Source organism: Phascolarctos cinereus, unplaced genomic scaffold (genome assembly GCF_003287225.1).
Source record: "Phascolarctos cinereus isolate Bilbo 61053 unplaced genomic scaffold, phaCin_HiC Scaffold_1;HRSCAF=81, whole genome shotgun sequence".
NCBI classification, from domain to species: Eukaryota; Metazoa; Chordata; class Mammalia; order Diprotodontia; family Phascolarctidae; genus Phascolarctos; species Phascolarctos cinereus.
This window is the reverse complement of record NW_027555514.1, coordinates 48,988,229-49,010,426: the sequence shown is the minus strand read 5'-3', so window position 1 is coordinate 49,010,426 and position 22,198 is coordinate 48,988,229. Positions and strand designations below refer to the sequence as shown.

The 22,198-nt window shown below is 36.2% G+C and overlaps 1 protein-coding gene across 1 annotated transcript in view; it reads left to right on the top strand.

Moving 5' to 3' along the window:
• Positions 1–22,198, top strand: part of CDK14 (cyclin dependent kinase 14) — a 654,255-nt gene that overhangs the window by 373,264 nt on the left and 258,793 nt on the right. The window contains 1 exon segment of the mRNA XM_020987443.2: positions 11,853–11,973. Within this exon segment, the coding sequence (XP_020843102.1) occupies positions 11,853–11,973 (121 nt within the window).

The window sequence follows — 22,198 nt, the reverse complement described above, 5'->3', positions numbered from 1 at the left end:
ATTGAATATCTCTTATTATTAAAACCATGTTTTTGACATCAAGTCAAAAGTTTATTTATCATACCTGACCCCATAATTATGTGTTAATTCACAAAATAGTATATAGTTAGAGTGTATATGAGTATATGTATAGACATATGCTTACTGTATATTTTGCCTATATGTGCTAAACAGATAGTTTATGATGAAGTGTTTAAAGGCACTGAATAGTATAACTTGGAAACCAGGTTCTCATAATTTATTTAAATAGTTTATTTTACTATTAAGGTTTTTTTATATAAGGGAATTTAATCTACAAACATTTCCAAGTTTGTAGAAATTATTGGCATAGTAAGGTAATTGTAGTTCTTTGTTTCTGTTGGGTTTTTTTTTGTCATCCAGAATAGCGATCATCTTGCTCATATCCAACATTGAACTAATAGCTATAAGGGTCATTAAATGAAAAGTATTAGCCAGAGATGCAAATGTAAATCAGTGAACTGTGAAATTGATGGTGTATTCATATTCACAATCCTGGAAATGATTCTGTTTCCCTCATTAATGCATACGTGATGTGATGTATCATTGAAGTGGAATTGCTGATTAGCAATATTTTCAACGAACTTGTGCATGTATGATCTTCATATGTACATAATTTATTGCATTTCAAAGAATTGTAGAATTTTAGATCTAGAAATCTAGGTAAACAAGATGTTATTAAATATAAATAACAAATGAAGCTTAAGCTTTTATGTACAGTGTTTCTCAAAACTTATTTCATATTTCTTTTTGCAATGGGCTATTAAATTTAGAATGAAAGTAATTTAAAATAGAAGAGATCTTAGAGATATGCTCAGCCAATCTCTTAATTTGACACCTGTCATGTTAGCACAGAGCATAGCATTGTCAGAACTCGAACTCTGACTAGTCCTCTAACTCTTCTCTTACTTTTCCCATTCAGTGTTCATCCAGTACATGGTAAGTATTTCATCATAGTGCATCAAATACCTTCACTAAATTAATAACTACACCCTTCCCAAATATTCTCTTTCTGTTTAATTCTAGTCCACTGAAAGATTATGGTAGATTCTATACAACTCTGTATTAATGAAAGATACACATTTTATTCATATTTTGAGCAGCCAAGTAAGCTTTGGAGATTTAATTTTATGTTATAAGAATCTCTTAATAAAACCAAACAACCCCTCAAGAGATAGGAGAGGATTCTGGGAAGATGGCAGAGTAGGTCAGAAAACTTTTGGCTCTCCCAATTTCCTCCACAAAAAAAGACAGAACATCACCTCAGAGCAGCAGAAATAAATGTGGGTATAGTTGTCCTCTTAAGACAGTCTGAGAAGACCCAAGGAAAGACCCAACCACCAGGGGCTGAGGTTCTGCCACAGTGAAGTGTAAACACCTCCAGGCTGACTCTGTATAATTAACAAACAACAAGCCCTGGGGGCAGCTGGGTTGAGAGGTCACCTCAGCCTTAGAAACTTTCATTTTGCAGACAGTATGGGGGTCTAGTGGCTAAGTAGGAAAAGATTGAAGGACCTTCTTCTGTCGAGGGACATCAAGCACAGCCATGCTGACCAGACACGTCCTGGGCTGTGGAGGGAGAAGGAGCTAGCACACACCTGGTGAGGGCCATAGCTAGGGGCAGGGACCCTGCTGGCTGTGGGCACTTTCAGGAGAGCAGAGTCCCTGGTTGCAATTCCAGGGCAGAGAGGACAGCTGTAGTTTGCAGTTACCAGAGGGATAGGAGGGACCATAGGAAGCAAGAACATTTGCAGAGCAATGTGGCTGGGGGCCCTAACTGTGGCTTGGGAGTAGAGAGGAAAGTTCAGGTTGAGCCCTAAGACAGACCTCAGAAAATAATAGTAAGAAGCATCATTCCCTATACCTCAGGACTACAACTTGATTACATCAATAGCTGCTAAAAACAAAATAAAACAAAAAATGAATAAAAGTAAGTGAAGAGTAAGCAAAGGAGAAAGAACCCAATCATAGATAGTTACTATGGTGATAGAGAAGATCTGGGTTCATATTCAGAGGAAGATAATAGAGCTAAAAAAGCCATTTTCCTTTTTTTAATGAGAAATGTTAAATGGTCCCAAATACAGAAAGACTTCTTGGAAGAACTTAAAAAGGACCTTAAAAATCAAGAGAGATGAAGGAAAAATTAGAAAGGAAAATAATAGCATTCAAAAAAAATCAATAATATTATGAAAAGAAAGCAAACCAACTTGAAATAGAGAATCAGAAACTTAAGGAAGAAAATAATTCATTGAATACTAGAAATGGGCAAGGGAAAGCTAATGGCATTCTAAGACACCAAAAAATCATAAAACAAAACCAAAAGAATGAAAAAATAGAAGACAAAGTAAAACATCTCATCAGAAAAGCAAGTGATCTAGGGAAAAGATCAAGGAGAAATAAGACTAGTTAGACTAACTGAAAATTATGTTTAAAAATATTTTTTAAAATATTGATATAATATTGTAAGATGTTATCAAGGAAAAATTTTCCTGAAGTTCTAGAATAAGAAAGCAAAGTAAAAATAGAAAAAAATCCACTGATCACCACCTGAAAGAGATCCCAGGAGGAAAACTTACAGGAATATCATAGCCAAGTTCAAAGGTCCCAGGTTAAGGAGAAAATATCGGAAGCAAGAAGAAAAATAATTCTAAATAACATGGAGCTACAATAAGGATTACACAAGACCAAGCGGCTACTGTGTTGAAGGACCATAGGTCTTAGAATACAATGTTCTGTACAGCAAAAGAGCTGGGGTTATGAACAAGGGTAATTTATACAGCAAAGTTAAGTATAGCCCTGAATGAGAAAAAAAAAATGGACATTTAACGAACTCAAAGACTTTCAGGTTTTTGTGACAAAAATCCCAGAACTTAAGAGAAAATTCAACATATAACATCCAGGAGAAATATAAGGTAAGCATTAAAGATCAATTATAAGGGACTCAATGAGGTCAAATTGTTTACTTCAACAGTATTAGACCTTAAAGTATTATTTGTTATTTTTTTCTTCTGTTGTGTTTTGTTTCCTCTTTCTGGTGGTACCTCCTATTAGTTCTAATTCTTATTTACAACATCACTGATGTGAAAATGTTGAATAGGAATGTGTATGTAGAGCCTATATCAGATTGCGTGCCATCTTGGGGAGGGAGTGGAGAAGGAGGAAGAGAAAAATTTAAAATGTAAAAGCTTATGGAAGTGATTGTTGATCAATCAAAATAAATTAATAAAGTTAAAAATAATAATAAAAAAGATATGTAAAAAAGTATGAGATGAGAGCATTGTTGAAATGTAAAAAGGATAATTTCTATTATTTTAAATTAAAACTTTGTTGTATAAATAAAACCTGTGTAGCCAAGAACAAAAGGAATGCAGAAAATTTTGGGGAAAAAACCTTCATAGTCTCTCAGATGGGATGTGATTGGGTTGGAATATTGCTATAATAGGAAATGATGAGGTGGTTAATTTTTAAAAACACTGGAAAGAAAGTCAGGAGGACCTGAGTTCAAATCTGGTCTCAGATCAAACACTTGACACTTATTAGCTGAGTGACCCTGGGCTTAACCCCAATTGCCTAAAAAAAAAAAGAGAGAGAGAGAGAATCACAAGTCATTCCCCAATTGATAAATGGTCAAAGGATATGAACAGGCAGTTCTCAGAAGAAGAAATTAAAGCCATCTATAGTCATATGAAAAAATGCTGTAAATCACTATTGATTAGAGTAATGCAAATCAAAACAACTCTGAGGTACCACATCACACCTATCAGATTGGCCAAGATGACAAAACAGGAAAATGATAAATGTTGGAGAAGATGTGGGAAAATTGGAATACTAATGCATTGTTGGTGGAGTTGTGAAATGATCCAACCATTTTGGAGAACTATTTGGAATGACCCAGCAATAGCACTTCTAGGGCTATATCCCAAAGAGATCATACAAATGGGAAAAAGACCCCCATGTATAAAAATATTCATAACAGCTCTTTTTGTGGTGGCAAAGAACTGGAAATTGAGAGGATGCCCATCAACTGAGGAATGGCTGAGCAAGTTGTGGTATATGAATGTAATGAAATACTATTGTGCTATAAGAAATGATGAACAGGCTGACTTCAGAAAAACCTGGAAAGACTTGTATGGTCTGATGCTGAGTGAAGTGAGCAGAACCAAGAGAACGATGTATACAATAACAGCCACATTGTGTGATGATTAATATTGGTAAACTTAACCCTTCCCAGCAATACAAGGATCTAAGACATCTCCAAAGGCCTTGTGATGGAAAATGCTATCCACATCCAAAGAAAGAACTATGGAATTTGAATGCAGATCAAAGCATACTATTTGCTATTTTTTTTCTCTTCTGTTGAGTTTTGTTTCCTCTTTCTGGTGGTTCCTGCTATTGGTTCTAATTTTTACTTACAACATCACTAATGTGAAAATGTTTAATAGGAATGTATATGTATAGCCTGTATCAGATTGTGCGTCATCTTGGGGAAGGTGGTAGTGAGGAAGGGGGAAAATTTTTTAAACTCAAAAGCTTATGGAAGTGATTGTTGATAAATCAAAATAAATTAATAAAAAAAAAACATTGGAAAGACTTAGACTTATGAAGGAAGATGCTATCCACTGTCAGAGAAACAGATGAAAGGAATAAATAAGCATAGTATAGTGTTAGATATATGTGTATGAGTGTATGTTTATAGACATCTCTGTATGTGAATATATATATGTACACACACACACACAAAATTGTAGCCTTCTTTAGGGTGGGGAGGGGAGGGAAAAATAAAGTAAAAAGTGCACAACAGAGAACAAAAGAAAACCAACAAGGAAGCAAAGAAAAGCTGGGCAGCTTTGAAAACAATGTGTAGTATTTATTATATAGGTTTTCTTGAAATGGAAATTTATTGTTTTATATCGAATCCTCTCTTATGGTCTGCTATGTACATAGCAATTTTTTTCTTTTCTTTTCTTATTTTATATTTAAGTTTAAAGTTTTAAAAATTTACCAAAAAAGAGACGAGGGAGGGATACATTAGTAAAATCTAACTGATAATAAAGATTTTAGGGGAGGGGGGTTTATATCAGTACATTAAAATACAAATGGAAAGGAGTCCAGACAAATGAAAAAGGTAAAATTCTAGAGGTTTTTTTCAAAAAGGGTGAAAAGAAAAAATGCTTCCCACCTGAATTATTCAAAAATTCTGCAAGTAGATGAGATATTGAAACAATTTCTTTTGCTTTACTTTTTTTTAAGCTATCAAGAAATAATTCAAAGCTAGGCTAATTTTGTAAATTACATCAAATTTTTCCAATGCTTCTGGATTCAGTTAAAATCTGGCACGACTAATCAAATGAATAATAAATTAGCATTAAAAGTAAGGGTGACTAAGTGGATGAAGCAATAGTTAAGTGCTTATCTTATTTCCCTTCATGGTTCTGCATGACCCTGAACAAGTCAGTTGACTTCTACCTTAATTTTTTTATCTCGAATAAAATCGACGTTTGTCATGAGGAAATGATTTTGATGGTTATCAAGTCAGAGTTGGTATTTGTAGCACCTTGGCAACATTAAAAATATATATATATATATATATATATATATATATATGTATATGGTATATATCTGGCATAAATATATTGATTACCATAATCAAGGAGCTCAATGCATTGGTAACAAAAATGTTGTTGGTGATTTTTGTGGTCTTGGATGCACATTTTGATCTTTTTTTTGTCTAAGTTAAATTTTAACACTTTTGAAATAGTTAGAGCTTTCATATGCTCTTAGGTTTAGACTGCGTTATCTGAGATTATAACTTGCCCCAATTAGATGGAATTTCTAGTTTAGAAGGCTTCAGTTGAATATGTGGAAGGATCTTCTAACATCCTAATGTCCAAAAGGAATAGACTGTCCCCCTCCCTGCATGTCAGAGCTGTCATTTGTCTGTCCCTGGAAGTGGTCTGGCGGTTAGGTAAGATGGTTATTTAACTGGGATGTTAATATATCATTATGATATTGGATTAGACATTTATTGTCCATTTAATAAACATTTAATAAGAACCTCTCTTCTCCCTCTCCTCTTTCTCTTTCTGGCCTCTTTCTTCCCCTTCCTTCCTTCTTTCCTTGCCTTCTTTCCTTCCCATCCCTACCCTTTTCCCTTCCCTCTTCCTTTCCCCTTCCACCTTCTTTTTTCCTTCCCTTTCCATTTCTTTCCTTTCCTTTCCCTTTTTGCTATTAAAAATTATTAACTCCAACAGCTGGAAGTTGACCTCATTGGGTTATTATGAAACCATCTTCTGTGTGTATGCATACACACTCTAACAGACACCCTCCCGGAGGTTCTTCTCCAGGTGTTGCCACCTGTAAATAATGTGTAGTCATCTGGCAAGCCAATCACATTGACTTTTGACTAACACTAACCATTAATATAAGAAGTTTTGATGATCGTCCCTGAGCTCCACCTTTTTCAAAAGGTAGAGTATCTCTCTTCCTGTAGTGTAACCATGGCAACTGACAAGGAACCTAGAAAGAAAGCTTTCACACATGCTGTGCTAATTAATCCAACCCTCCACTTTTCCTTCAGCTGGAGGATGTGGTTAAATAAATTTTGCATGACTAAGCATGTTTTGATGCACAAACTGGATAAATATGTAGCAATATATCTTTACCAAAAATATTTGAGAAGTTGACAGTTTCCAAATTAATTCATGATTAGAGCAGGAAAAGAAGGTGCAATTGAATTCTTACACTTTTGGAGGCCTTGCTGTGACGTTCCTTGTACATGCCTTTGAAAACTTTTGTATTTTATTTCCCTTTTACATCAAGTTTAAATGTATTTTAAGGTAAAAGTCTTTTGCTTCTCAGCAGGCAGAACACCTTTGTTGGGAACTTGTGTTTTTCAGTAGCCTATACGAGACTAGGAAGATATAATTTTACTCTCTACTCTTTATATAAGAGCAGGAAGAGATAATTTTACTCTAGGGATATTAAAGTGCACCTCTGAGAGGAAATGTATTTGATAATGTGCTGTAATTCTTGGCCATAGCCAGTGCATGGGGAAACCCCTAAGCAGATGGAAGACAAACACACAGAAAAGTTAGAGAGTGAAAGGTCTGGTTTTCACTTTAGTTTAGAGGGTTTAGGCCTCATTCTTTTATTAAAAGTTTTTATTGATATTTTCAATTTCTTAAATCATCATTTCCCCAACTCTCCCTATACTCCTCTTCGGAAACTCATCTCTTATGGCAAATAGTATTTCTTTTAGAAAAGGAAAAAAAAAAAAACCAAAAACCAAATCAGCCCATCTGATTAATACGTTGAAAAAGCCCGAAAACATGTGCAATGTTGAGCACCTATGGATCTTCCTCTTCCAGTAAGGGGTAGATTGGAAAGTGTTTTATTATCTCTCTTCATTTGAGTCAAGCTTGATCTTTATAATTTTGTTTCATTTACTTTGTTTTTTTGGATGTTCTTTCTATTTACTTTGTTGTAGTCACTGTGTATGTGGTTTACTTGGTTCTATTTACTTCACTCTTCATCAGTTCCTACAGATCTTTCAATGTTTCTCTCTATTCATCACACAGTCACTTCTCATGTTTATTTAGACATTCCCTGATTGATAGGCATTTATTTTTTCCCCAGTCATTAACTGTCACAAAAAAAAAGTGTTACTATAAATATTTTGGGATATATGAGGCCTTTTTTCTTATTGCTGGCTTCCTTGGCATATAAGCTCAGGAATGGAGTCTATGATTTAAATGGAATGAACATTTGAGTCACTTTACTTGCATAATTCTGGATTGCTTTCCAAAATAGAAGTACCATTTCACAGCTTCATCAGCAATATATTAGTATGTCTGTCCTTCCACAACCTTTCCATCATGGGCATTTTTTGGTCATTCCCCGCCCCCCCCCCACTTTTAAGGTATAAGATGAGACTTCAGAGTTGTTTTGATTTGCATAAGAATCCTGAATTCTTAGTGATTGAGATGTAGTTGTAAATTCTTAGTGATTTTCATGTAGTTGTAAATACTGTGCCATTTTTTGAAGAGCATTTTGTTCATAACCTTTGACCATTTATCTGTTGGAGAATGGTGCTATGTCTATATCTTTCTATCTGTAATTCTTAATGGAATTTTAAGCTGCCTATGGCTTAATGGTGAAAGTTAGGGATGCTGCCCAAGTAGCAGTATAATATGGTGGTCTGGCATGGAGATTCTAGGCTCAAATGCTATCCTGAATGCTTAGCACCTGGCTGACTTTGGGCAAGCCATTGCACTTGCCTGAAATTCTGTTTCCTAATTAGTAAAATGAAGGGCTTGGCTGGGGGTGGATGTCTTCCAGCTCTAAATCTCCAATCTCACAACTTACAGGACTTGTCCAGAAAGTGCAACAGGTTGAAATTCAAAGGGCTGTCCCTAATTTCACTGACTTTTCTATTCAACAAGCAAACTCCATTTGCATTCCTGCTTTTATCTATTCCCTTCCCAGGAACCACTTCAGCCTCATATGAGGATGTCAGCTCCAGATTCACAATTTTCTCTTTTCATTAAATATTCACCTATCTTCAGTGGCTTCAATATCCATATTGATTGACCTCCTTTACAATGTCTTGGCTTCTGTGACACTTTTGATGCTCCACATTAACCGCACATTGGCCCATCCATACCCTGGACCTCACCATGACAAAGTACTGCTCAACTTGTAAAACCTCTCAGTGGTCACTCTCTTGGACCACAGAGCTGGGCCTCTGGAGCTTGGGAGACAGATTAGATACGTCCAGTCCATCAGTGTGACCAGTATTTTCTCAGCCACTAATGGTGTCCACCTTTGTCCTCTGCATCTAGTCCTCTTTCACTTTCTATTCTCACTTTTGTTGACCTAATTCAGATTTTTTCACTAGTTGCCTGGACTGTTGTAGTAGTTGCAATCCCTATGCTTTCCTTTCTAATTTCTTCCATAAGTAGCTACCAGATTAACCTTCACAAAATACCACTTTGCACATGCTATTTCTGTGTACAAAAATAGATAGTGGCTCCTCATTATCCACAGGACTGGTTAAAATCCTTAAACAGACAATATAAGATCCTCCACTATCTGATCTTACCTGTCTTTCAAATAAACCTTTCTGTTAGCCCAAGAAACATGACTGAATGCCTCCTGTAGACAAAGCATTGAGTTTGACAATGATGCCTCTTCTAACCAAGAAAGGTTTCATGTAGAAAGTAGCCCTTGAGTACAAATTATTTGTGTCTGCCCTATGGTAGAGCCTTCCAAGCTCATATTGGTCTCATCAGCCATAGCTAGATACACTGTACGATGACCCTGACATCGTGATGTCATTTTGGTCCTCTTCAAGTACAAAGGACAATAAACAAGCATTTTAACCTAGTTTTGAGAGTTTATAAGGGGTGGGGGTGATGAGAAAGAGCATTTCAGTTATGAGGGGCAGCCAGTGCAAAAACATGGAGAAGAGGGATAGAATGTTGTACATGAGAAGCAGCAAGAAGGCCAGTTGACAGCATTAAGCATGGGGTATTCAATCTTGACTGGCCTGGGCTCTGTCATCACTAGATGTTTCTTTAAAAAAATTCTCTTTAATTTGTCTCATCTCATGCTAGAAACTAGCCTGTGATGGCTTTATCTCTTTGATTGACTTTTCCTTCTTCCCCTACTTTTTAAATTTTGCTTTGCTTTGTGATGTTTGCCTAATATTTTCCTAATAATTTCAAGGACAGTTAACTGTTGATGTGAGCATACACTCCACCAATGCTGTTAGCAGTCCCTCTATGGCTAAGTAGTTGGTCTTTGAGAGTTGACTTTGGCTACAATATTCATCAGCATGGGTTCCATCTAGTGATGAGCACCTCAACTTACCAAGACTTATCCTTAGACAAGAGATAGGCAGTTAATCATGTGGCTGGTCCTTGGAACCTTTTAACATTCTGGAAGCACCAGAGCTTATCCTCTGCCTTTGAGAGCCCATGTCATGATGAGGCATTGGAGGAGGACTTAGGTGGAGGTGTGCTGTCTGCTACTGACAACCACATTTCTTCCTAACTGATCTTGGTGTGTATCTTGCCTGTTCTTTATAGAGGATCCTTTCTATCTTTTTTATGTTTGCCTTCACTAAAATTTGGAAAATCCTGAAGAGGATATTTTGGGAGGAGAAAACATACCTAAAAGCTGTTTGTAGATACCTGTTGTAAAAAATACATGTCATCTAAAAAATTAATAAATTTTTCTTTCTGCATCTATAAGGATGTAATTTTGAGTAATATCCAAGGGATTGATTGGATAATTCAGTCTTAGAAAAAACTATATTTGTTGTTTGGATTGAGTGACAATTTTAGTGGCAGAATTAATTAGGAGTTATTTCTCTCACTGTGTCCTATTAATTTTTAAATATATATATACTTAAAAAAAACTTCTAATAAATAGAAAAAAAGAGTTCATGATTTAAGATATTTTATAACACCTCAACTATTCAGAGTATCAAAGTTAACTTTTTTAACCACACTGATGGTTAACTTCCTGGATAAAATTCACTCTGTGTGTGTGTGTGTGTGTGTGTGTGTGTGTGTGTGTGTGTGTGTGTGTACACACATTTAGGAAATATTTCTAAATAAATATGCATGTACTTTAGACTTGTCAGTGATAAATAAAGAATTCCATTTTGGAATTGATACAGATAAGAGATATCAGCCACATTTTTGAAAGAGTATTTTCTTTTTCTTTTTTTTAAACATAAATTTATTTATTTTTAGTTTTCAACATTCACTTCCACAAGTTTTTGAGTTCCAAATTTTTGCCCCATCTCACCCCTCCTCCCACCCCAAGATGGCATGCATTCTGAATACCCCTTCCCCTAGTCTGTCCTCTCTTCTATCTCTCCCCCCTTCTCTTATCCCCTTCCCCTTCTATTTTCCTGTAGGGCAGGATAGACTTCTATACCCCAGCTCCTGTATTTCTTATTTCCCAGTAGCATGTGAAAACTTTTTTTTAAACATATATTTTTAAAACTTTAGGCTTCAAATTTTCTTTCTTCCTCCCCCCCCCCATTGAAAAGGCAAACAACTCAATATAGGTTATACATGTGCATTATGCAAAACACTTCCATAGTAGACATGTTGTGAAAAACCAACTCTATTTCCCTTAATCCTATCCTGCCCTCCCATTTACTCTGTTCTTTGAAAGAGTATTTTCAGTGTATTATACACCAGGAAACTGGAAAGAATAGATTTGTTTCATTCTTTAGTTCATATGCATTACCAGAAACTGTAATGACCAAGGGGGGAGTAACTATCATGCCAAATTGCATTCATCAAGGCTAGAAAGGAAACCATGTTTTAGGATTTATTGTTTTCCTTTTAACTGAAATATATTGAACTCATTATGCTAGTGTCTTATTGGTGATATGATAGCAAATATGATATATTTATTCTCATTAGCTGTGTCTCTTTTAATGATGATTTGATCTTCATAAATGTGAAATGATTGAGTTGGTAGAAAAACAGTGCTTTACTCTGCCAGATTCATTTTCGTAATTCTCCCACAGATATCTGAAAAAGATACTATTAAGCCAATTAGGTGGCCTATGTTGACTGTAAATTACTTTCCCTCGCCTTATGCTTTTAATAATTTATAACCACCACATCCTTTGGTTATGGTCTCAGAGGCTAAGGTGGCACTATTAATTCACCAATAAAATTGATCTCTTTCCATTCATGTATTTCGTATTACATTCTCAGTCTGACCTTTGAAACTTGTAAACATTCAGTTCTGTGCTCCCTTGCTCCATTTATGCTGATTAAGCTTTATTTCTGTTCTGTCACCCACAGGTCTTGCGAGAGCAAAATCGGTCCCTAGCCACACATACTCCAATGAAGTGGTTACTCTGTGGTACAGACCTCCAGATGTCCTCTTGGGCTCAACAGAATACTCCACCTGCCTTGACATGTGGTGAGAAAGAGAAGGTTCATACTAGCTAATCTAGCTGCAGCTTTGGGTTAGGGTCAACCCTAGACAAATATCATAACCAATGTGAATGAACATCAATGGTGGGGCAGAACTGGCTGGTGGGTGGTAATACTGCTAGGTTTTCTTTTCTCTTCTTCGTTTTCTTTTCTTCCCTCCTCTCCCCTTTCTTCACTTACTCTTCCCTTCCCTTCTCTCCTCTCCTCTCCTTTCTTTTCCATGAGTTAGGGAAACTCCCTAATCATCTCTTGGCTTGCAGATGGTGTGTAGTACTGGTACTTGATAAGCAGGGGATGGGACATCCTTCTAACCATCGACACGATGGTTTTCTTTTCCCAGAGAATCATAATCTACTGTTCTATCATTCCCTGTATCAGGGAAATGTGTCTCCTCCCACCCGGCCCCCCACTCCAAATGTAATAAAAGCTAAAAAAGAGAAGAGATCATATTCTACATTCCAAATGATGCTCAGATGATACTTCTGTGGCCCTGGAAAGTTTTTCTTTCCCCGATTGTTAAATATAAAATTTGAATTTCAGTGATCTCTTCAAAACCATTGACATCAACGCATTAATCATTCGAAACAAATTGAACAGCAAAATAAAAGGAAAGAAAATTAACCCACACTTATATTGATGGTTTAATCTAGCTTAGTTTACACTTTATGTGATATTCCATTAAGTATGTAATCTATGACACCAGCAGGAAAAAAAAGATTCATATTTTTAAAAAAATGCTTAAGAATCAAATATTTCATGTTTTGAATCAAAAGTTTTGCCCTCATAATGACTTTGTTTTTAGGGACCAAGGATTCTTAAGGCTGTTATTAGAAGCATTTTCATAGAACAGTGCTATCCAAAACCACATTTGTTTTCTTGTTCAGAGCAAAAATTGATTTACACAGCACCTGGGGATTATTTAATGAGAATTCTCTCCCATGAATTTTAATATTTTAGGGACTGCAGATGTGTCAATAACAAGCCTTAACAAATGGGATAAGGGGAAGGATATGATGATTTTTAATTTCTGTTTCTGGTTATCTTATTTTTTTCAGTCTTTCCAAAGTGAAATTATGCCTTATCCATTATTATTTGCCATTTTTAATTTAATTTCCTGTTAATACAATTTCTGTAAATACCTGCTACGTCTCCAAGGTGTGGAGTATTCTGAAGTGATAGATGCATAGGATGCAATTCATACAGTTGACAGTATTTTTTCTTCGTGAAGCTGAGATCTGTTTGACCAAGATAAAGTCAGGTTTCCTTTCTGATATTCTTGATTATCACACCATAAGATCATTGATCTAGAGTGAAAGGGTTCATCAGCAGCCTTCTAATCTAAATCACTCATTTGGCGATGAGAAAACTGAGGTCCAGGGATTTTAAGTGACTCACCCAAGGTTACAGAAGTAGTAAGTGTCTGAGTGCAGCTTTGATCTGCGGCTGTCTGGTGTACTTTTTACTACCAATCTCCCAAAGCTTTGGGGTATGAAGACAATCATTGTCCTTGCATGATAGTACATTCTGTGCTATCTCTTTTGTTGTTATTCAGTAATTTTCAGTCATATCTGACTCTTTGTTACCCTATTTGAGGTTTTTGTTTTTGTTTTTTTTGGCAAAGATACTGTAATGGTTTGCCATTTCCTTCTCCAGCTCATTTTACAGATATGGAGACCTAGACAAACAGGGTTATGTGACTTGCCCAGGATCACACAGCTAGTAAGTGTCTGAGGCTAGATTTGAAGATGAGTCTTCCTGATTCGAAGCTCGGTGCACCACCTAGCTGCTCTTGTCATCTCTAAAAGCTGCTTATTACAACCTGAAGAAAGATTTTTCATGGGATAAAATATTCAGGAGTTTCCCATAAGTTAAGAGACATGATTCCTAAAGGTGGAAGATGAAATAGAGCTACTCGGGGAACACAGTAATAGGACTGAACATTTGGTATATGTCTGAGAATGAGGAGAACCTCATATGTTTGTCCCTCTGCTTCTACCCCTCAGTGATTCACTGCTGCTGCCCTTGAACATGTGGTCATTAGGGTGACTGTTATCGATCCAGCACCATGTGCTGGTGGTGCGCTTTAATTCCCCCCAACTGTGCCTAACCTTTTTTGACTTGAGCACATACTTTTACTTTATTGTTCAAATTCCCGTCTGGATGGTGCTTGGGTAGTGTTTGCATTCTTCCTCTTTTCCCTTGATAGATGTGGAAAGCTTTGATGTTAGGAGTTCTTTGACCTTGGGCTGAATTCATTGATGGTAGATACTAGTGATATTTCTCCAGCTTCATTCTGCCTTCTGTATTTCTGCCTCTTGGCCTAACCTCTTCTCATCTCTATCTGATGTTTCCTTTCTCCTTCATAGAGCCCTTCATTTTTCGTGCTTTGGTAGTGGTGCAGTTCACATTCAAAAGCACTAGCAATAATGATTCCCATTATTTGGGGGCTGATAAAATCAATCCCTTTCTCCCATCTGCTATTTGCCTTTTGGGCTATTTATACCTTGGTTACTATTAGACATGAACAGGAGACAGAGATGATAATCTAAACAAAAGATTTGACTGAGTTAAAGGCTCATCTAGAGTCTCCTCTCTCTCTCTCTCTCTCTCTCTCTCTCTCTCTTTCTCTCTCTCTCTCTCTCTCTCTCACACACACACACACACACACACACACACACACACACACACACAACACTCACACACACACACACGCTAACCCAACCTCAATGAGCCAGACTTCTATACATTCCTTTTCCAAGTGATGATGTTTCCCTCTGTGTCCCATCAGTATGAAAATTCTAGGTTCCACCAGAGAGGTCAGTTAAGGACTTTGGTTATAGAATATAATTTTGAAAGTGACGATGGCTTAAAGCTGGTCATATTTCAGTAAGTGGAGGATCATTTGAATATTAAGCTTGTATTTGTGAAACTGATGGACATATAAGTGATGAGGTTTCTCCAAAACCTACGAATCGCCTTCTTTCAATTGTAAATCTGTTACATAGATTTGTGATATGCCCACTTTAGATGTATAGGGCTTGGTTTCCAGTTTTGTTCCAGTTTCTCTTTTTCCTCCAAGGAGAGGATGGCTTGGGATCCCTTTGCCAGTTTACTTTGAGTGGAGACATAATGGCACCATCACAATAAGACTCTTATTTAAATGGAAAGGCGGAAAAAAATCTGAAAGAAAATCATAGAACCCACATGCCCTTTTGTCTACTTGCCAAGATTATTCTTTGCCAGAAAATAATAACAAATGTGTTATATTTGAGCAGCTGCTCATATTTATTGGCTGTTCACATCCAAACCCTAAAATCCTGAGTTATGTCCTTGTTATGCCTGTCATTCTTTGTACTGTTATCTTCTGAATCCTTTTCATTTTTGGTACTGCATTTTCCTAATCATTTTTTTTCCTTACAAAGCTATTTCATTATTATCCTGCAAGTAGCATCCAGATAAAATATATGTACTTTTCCATTTAGAACAAAGATTGCAGGGGCATTGACTTTAACATAATCAATGACATAAATGCTGGGCTCTCAAAGACCTGAAAATGGGGCTGTAATTGAGCTTCAGCCCAGCTGCACCAAAGAGCAGTGCAAATATTAACCCATGGACAGCGGTGGGGAAGCAGGTGGCTGTGGTTTCAGGCTGTTTTTACACTTCATTTGCCTTTGTAGGCTTTTATGCTAGTAAGTAAAAACTAATGATCCCCATACAGTGGGATATTCTCCCAGTTTTTGTTTAAATAGCCACAGGCAATAAAAATATTAATGAATATACACACATTAAGATTGTCAGCAAGTGATGGAAGTAGATGGTGGCAGGGTGTATTGTGATTTACTGGTTTAAGTTTATGATGCTGAGGGAGCATAAGTCTGGCAGCCAATTCGGCCATTTGAGAATGCATCAAGAAGCTGGGATCATCTTTCGTCCTTTTCCCTTTTTTTTCCCTTGAAGGAGGATTTAAGTGATAAGGCTAGAGTTAAACATTACCTCTACTATAACTTGTCTTAATATTTGCATTTAATAGTTCTTTAAGGGTCAAGGCTGTGGAAAGCATCTTTAACCATCTTTACCAAAGGAATATATAATATTATAAAAACCATATTCAGTCATACCACGTCTGAAAGCAGTTCCCTGATTTACTTATCCCTTGCAGGGGGAGTCCAGCTTCAATTGTTGAGGTCATTGCTTTAAGCATGCTTTTTATGGGTTTTTTTTGAGTCTCATAATGCATGCAGGACAGCGTCTGTTTTCGACAGCAGTATGCCACCAGGGATACATTTTTAATGTAGCCAACTGTAAGCCATATTTGACCAAGCAATATGTTTTTTGTTGTGATCACAGGGCCCTTTGGCATTCCAAAAGATACATTAAAGCCACCTTGTCTCATATAAAGTATTCCTTAGCTGGGTATAGAGAGAAATCATATGTAAGTTTCTTTCTCTCATCTTTTTAAAGGCTAATTAACATATTAACTATGCTTGTCAAAGTGTGGGACAAATCACTTATAAATAAGCCTGTCAAATGTAATGAGATTGCATATTAAATCAGCATTTTCTCCATTACATCTCTGATTTAAGATTGAAATTAATTTATTTAACATTGTAGCAGCTGGGTGGTTGGAGAAAAAAATTGGCATACTGGTCTTAATTGATTGAGAAAGGTATCTGCATCAAGGTTGATACCTTCCATGTCAGAAATCAAGGTGTGTATTCATGGGTGTTTTAGAATCTTTAGTGTCCCTATTTTATCATCAAGATTATGGTTTTTATAATTCTCGTTTAATCACCACACTTAAATGTCCAGATTTGTAAAAGGAATCTGTCTTGCTACCCACACCAAACTATAGCTTTAGAAATGGAACCATTGGGGAAAAAAAATCTTCCCCTCATCCCTTTTATAAGTTTAGAGTAACATATGTAAGCCTGTATTTTCATTTAAGTCTTGAACAAGAAAATTAGGAAGAAACCAGTCTTTTTGCTGCTACAAAACAAATGCAGCAAATTTCCCAATCCATAAAACTGTTTCTACTCTATGTTGTCATGCCCCACCTGTGTAAATAAAAACTGTCATACATCTTTTATTATAATGTAAAAAAGTCTATTACCTGTCTACCCTTGTTCCCTGATAGCAATATTATAGTAGGGTTCTGAGACTCCTGGGAGAGTTGTTTTGAAATAAACTAAATCATAAATCATTAGATTCAGTAAATATCTCTTGAGACAAAATCTGGAGTAAGGTCTCTTTTCCCAATTCCCCAGTATTATTTACACCGTCTCCTGAAAATAATGCAACAGCTCTAAAGAGATTTTTAATAATAACAAACCTTTGATTTCTTTTGGCAAAGGCTACCCTTTAGTACTGTTAAAATTAGGATGTGAAAGTGAGGAAGGTTTAATTTAGGCACTATCACAAATTGCTTCACCTTTTTCATGGGCTTGCCCAAATGACGTCCACTTCCAGTGATTGCTTGGAGTAGCAACTTGGACTGCATTGGGTAAATAGTCAGCAAGCCAGAGGTATTCAGAAGTGTCCATGTGATCAGTAAAAGCTGTGCTATTTGTGAAAGTCAGTAAATATTTATTAAGCACCTACCATGTGGTGCCAGGAACTGTGCTAAGCACTGGATAGCCATACTTTCATTGCCCAATTCTGCCTCCAAAGTCTTATGAAAGGCACTGATATACCTAAAGGGGATACTTGAAAGTATCCCCTCTATTGACATGGATTATTCCAGTAGTCTTTAATTTAGTAAATCATGTTAGAGATTTGCTGTGGCTGGAAAGATCATTATGCTAAAGCTAACCTGTTAACAAGTCTAACAAAACTTAGCTTTACTATTCTATCAGTCAGTCAGTCAATAAACATTTATTATGTGTATTATATGCCAGGCACTGGGAATGCAAATAAAAGAGACAAAAGACAGTCCTTGCCCAGGAGACAAAAAGCAAACAAATATGTGCAAATATGTTATATAAGGAAAAATAGGAGATAATTTATGGAAGGAAGGCACTAAAATTCAGAGAGGAGTTTGGAAAGACTTCCTGTACAAGATAGAATTTTAGTTGGGACTAGAGGGAAGAAAGGGAAATGAGGAGGGAGAGCATGCCAAGTATGGGGACAGCCAAAGAACATGCCTGGATACTAGAGATAGAGTGTGTTATTCCTATTGGAACAGCAAGGAGGCACGAATTACTGGATCAAAGAATATGTGGCAGAGAGGAAGGTGTAGAAGACTGGGAAGGTACAAGAGGAGGGGGGTTGGGTTATTAAAGGCTTTAAACACCAAACAAAGGATTTTGTATTTGATCCTGGAGATGATAGGGAACCACTAGAGTTTATCAAGTATAAAGGGATGGCATTGTCAGACCTGCAGACATTCAGTCCTTTTCTGTTTCTATATCGTAACTTTTTTAGTTTTTTAGGACCATCAGTATTTTTACTTTGTGGGCAAAGCCATCAGAAACCCAGGGCCACCTTCATACCGTACTGAGACATCAGAGGGAGGGTTCAGTAGAGAAAGAGATTTGAATGATCTGAAACAAATATGTGGATCTTCCAAAGTATCTACCCAGGGGAATGAGTCTACACATTTGATATTTTCTTCAAGAAAAACTAATTTCTCCCTTTAAATAAAGAGCAAGCTCTGTATCTAGGAAGTCCTAGTTACAGAGTTTTTAATGCAATAAACAATAACAGCTGAAGTAGGGTTATACAATGAACTCCAATTTCAAGCTGTTGGAAAGTCAGCAGTAAGGAAAAGAGAACTTTTCTCATAAAATCCAACCCCTTTGTAAGTGTCCACATGCTACTGTTTCATATGAGATTTCAGAATGAAATGTTTGGCATCAGTCATTTGTATTCAATAAAAATATCTTTTTTTTTCTTAAAATGATAAAATTGTGATCCCAGCTTCCATGTGGAAATACAGTGGAAATCTGGAGGAGAAAGTGAGGCTGGTGACTTTGCACAGTCCTCCCCACGCAAATCAAAGTCAATTGCAAGTCATGTCATCTTCTCCCTGATTTCATAGTCCCCTTAGAGAATGAAGGACAAACCACGATTAGGAGACTCACATAATAGTTTTGGTGAGATGATGAAGGCTCAAATTATTGTGATGGCAATGTGAGTGGAGAAAATGCAGTTGATAAAAGATGTTTTAGAAATGGAATTGACAGAGGCCGCCCACTTCCCCCAGACTTCTTGTGTGACCAATCTTAGAATAAACATTATTTAACAAAAAAAAATTGAATTGACAAGACTGTTCAACTAATTGGATGGAGGAGGTGTTGAGAGACATGGAAAAGTCAAGGATGACTTTAAAGCCAAAATTGGGTGCTGGTACCCTCCACAGAAATGGATTTGGGCAAAGAAGGAGGATAATGAGGTCATTTTCAACATGTAGGGTTTTAGGTACCTATGGGAAATGCAGGTAGTGATGTTGAACATATGTTTTATGATACTGAAATGTAACTCAGGAGAGAGACAGCTACATACTGTTATCAGCACAGAGATAACAATTGAAGCCAGGGTGTCTGATGAGATAACCAAGAGAGAAAGTACTGTAAGAAAAGAAAGGAGGGACTGACATAGGCCATTAGTTGAAACTGTTTGTTAGTGGATGAGACATGGTTGAGGAAACAGTTTAGGTGACTGAGAAGAGGGTGGTAGGAAAACTAGGAGAATCAATTCTATGTACACAAACCATTGAGATTATTTTTCAGAAAGCTCGCAAACTTCAGGGGAAATTTTTTGTAAGTGGTCTTGTATTAATTCATCTGATGAGACTTTTCCCTTTTCCCTTTATCGTCCCATTTAATATGATAGCTAATGATGTTTTCCTAAGATACAATATGGTAATGTTTTATTTTGTTACACCTGCATTTCTCTTGAATCATCATTTAATATTCTATTCATGTTTAAAAAATTAATAAACTCACAGCTAGTGTAATATTCCCAGTCATGCTCTGTAGATGTTCATGGTGGTTTGACAAGTCTTTCCACTTGCAGGTCACTTCTTCTAGGCCCTTCGCTGTTCTGTTTGTTTCAGGATTCCAATTTTTTTTTCTCTACCACTGAAACTGTAGTATCTATGGCTATCAGCAAATATTACAGTTTTTTATAATGTTTTTACTTTTCCTTTACACAAACCATACCTTTCTGAGTAATGATCTCTGTTTGTAATATTTGTCACACACATACAATAATAAATGGCAGCTTGGTGGCAAAATGACTAAAATGGTGAACCTGGAGTCAGGAGGATTTGCGTTCAAATCCTTCATACCTGTGTGATCCTGGGCAGTTCACTTAAGCTCTCTATTTCTCAATTTCTTTATCTGTATCGTGGGAATAATAATAGCACCTACCTCAAAGGGTTGAGTGTTGTGAGGATAACATGATATAGCATATGTAAAGTGCTTTATAAACCTTAAAGCTTAATGTAAATAGCTATTGTTAATATTATTATCATCACCATCATCATCAATATATATATATATATATACAAGCATATACAATATTTACACACACATATATGTATGTATATATACTACATTTTGATATATGTAAATATATATTTATGGTGGGGATGGCTTGTGATCTGCACTACTGAAGAACAGTGAAATCAATAAGATTATAGTTACATTTGAATATTGCAAATAATATAACTATCATGATGATGATGATGGCATGTATATAGACCTCTGTTCAGTGAACTACCTATGATGAACTTAGGACAGAACATTGACCACAGTAGAATGAGTGTGAATAAGGTGCAATTTGCATCATTGGAGGGAATATTCAGATCTATGACATCATAAATCCATTTGTGTATTTGAGTATATATCTATTAGCATTCAGACATAAGCATTAAAGTCTCTTCTAAACTAGTATTTCTTCGATATTTTGAAATGGCTTATTCTTCACCATGATATCCATGATTACAAAAGTGGAAACTGACAAAGAGAGACTAAATAAAATGGTCAGTGTCTCATGCCTAATCAATGATGGAGCCAGATTTAGAGCCTGAGACTAAAGTCCTCTGAGCTGTGTTGCTTTTCTATGTAACACACACACACACACACACACACACACACACACACACACACACACACACATACCCTTTTTTCTTTGTTGTCTAATATAAAATTTTAGGTTGCATTTTTTTTGCAGACCTACTAAAAGTCCAATCTATTGATATTTCACATCTTTCTCTTCCAAAAAAGCAGCTGAGTCCTCCTCTCCACAAAATTCAGTTGTTTTATTTACTAGCTGAGTAAATGGCTTCTGTCCAAAGTCTCTTTTTTCTTTTCTCAAGAGCTAAATTCTGTGTATAAGAATTTGACTAAGATATATTGTGCCTATCTGTGCCTAATGAAGCACTAACCAAAGTAAATGATGAGTGACAGTTTAATCAATCCAATTCTGTCAGTAGCCACCAAGGGCATGGGGAATATAATTTTTTAATCTTACTTTTCAAATACACTGAATACCCACATGGAAAAAAAATCACTACTGTCTGGGTACTGAATTTTTCTTACTAGTTATATTATAATTATTTTTGATCTCTTGGAACCAGGCTTCAGAGGGAAGTAGCATAGCTTTTTGGCCAGGTTTACAAATATAAACACTTACTTTGGTGAAATCATACCAGTTTATGCTTCATTTTGTGACCAAAAACCGTTTATTTTTGTGAGTAGTCATGCGTTTCAATGAGCCTTAGCTAAATGCAATTATCAAACAGAGTGGCTCTTACTGAACTTTACCAAGTAATATGGCATCCTGTATGTTCAATTAAGGGTTTACTTGACACTGAAAAGAAAAATGTGTCACTCCTCTGAAGGTTTTTTTTTTTGGTTAGGATATAGCCTATATGTATGTATATGGAAAGCTTTCTGTTTACTGAAGAAAACAAAAACATTGAATTAAATGGAATAATAAGAGTTTTTAGAAGCAGAATGGCTGAATCCTTTAGAAAGACTTCACACATGAAGGATATGCACACTTTGAAAATATTGCTGGTCCTGGGAACAATATGAAAGGGGGAAAACAGAGAAACTCATAGTTATTTTCATCAGACTATTGATTTTAGAACTGGAAAAGGCCATCGCGCCTCCCACCCCCACTCCCCTGTTTTACAGGTGATGAAATTGAGATTTGGAGACAGAAAGTCTTTCAGAGGCACACAACAAACATCTTGAGGCACA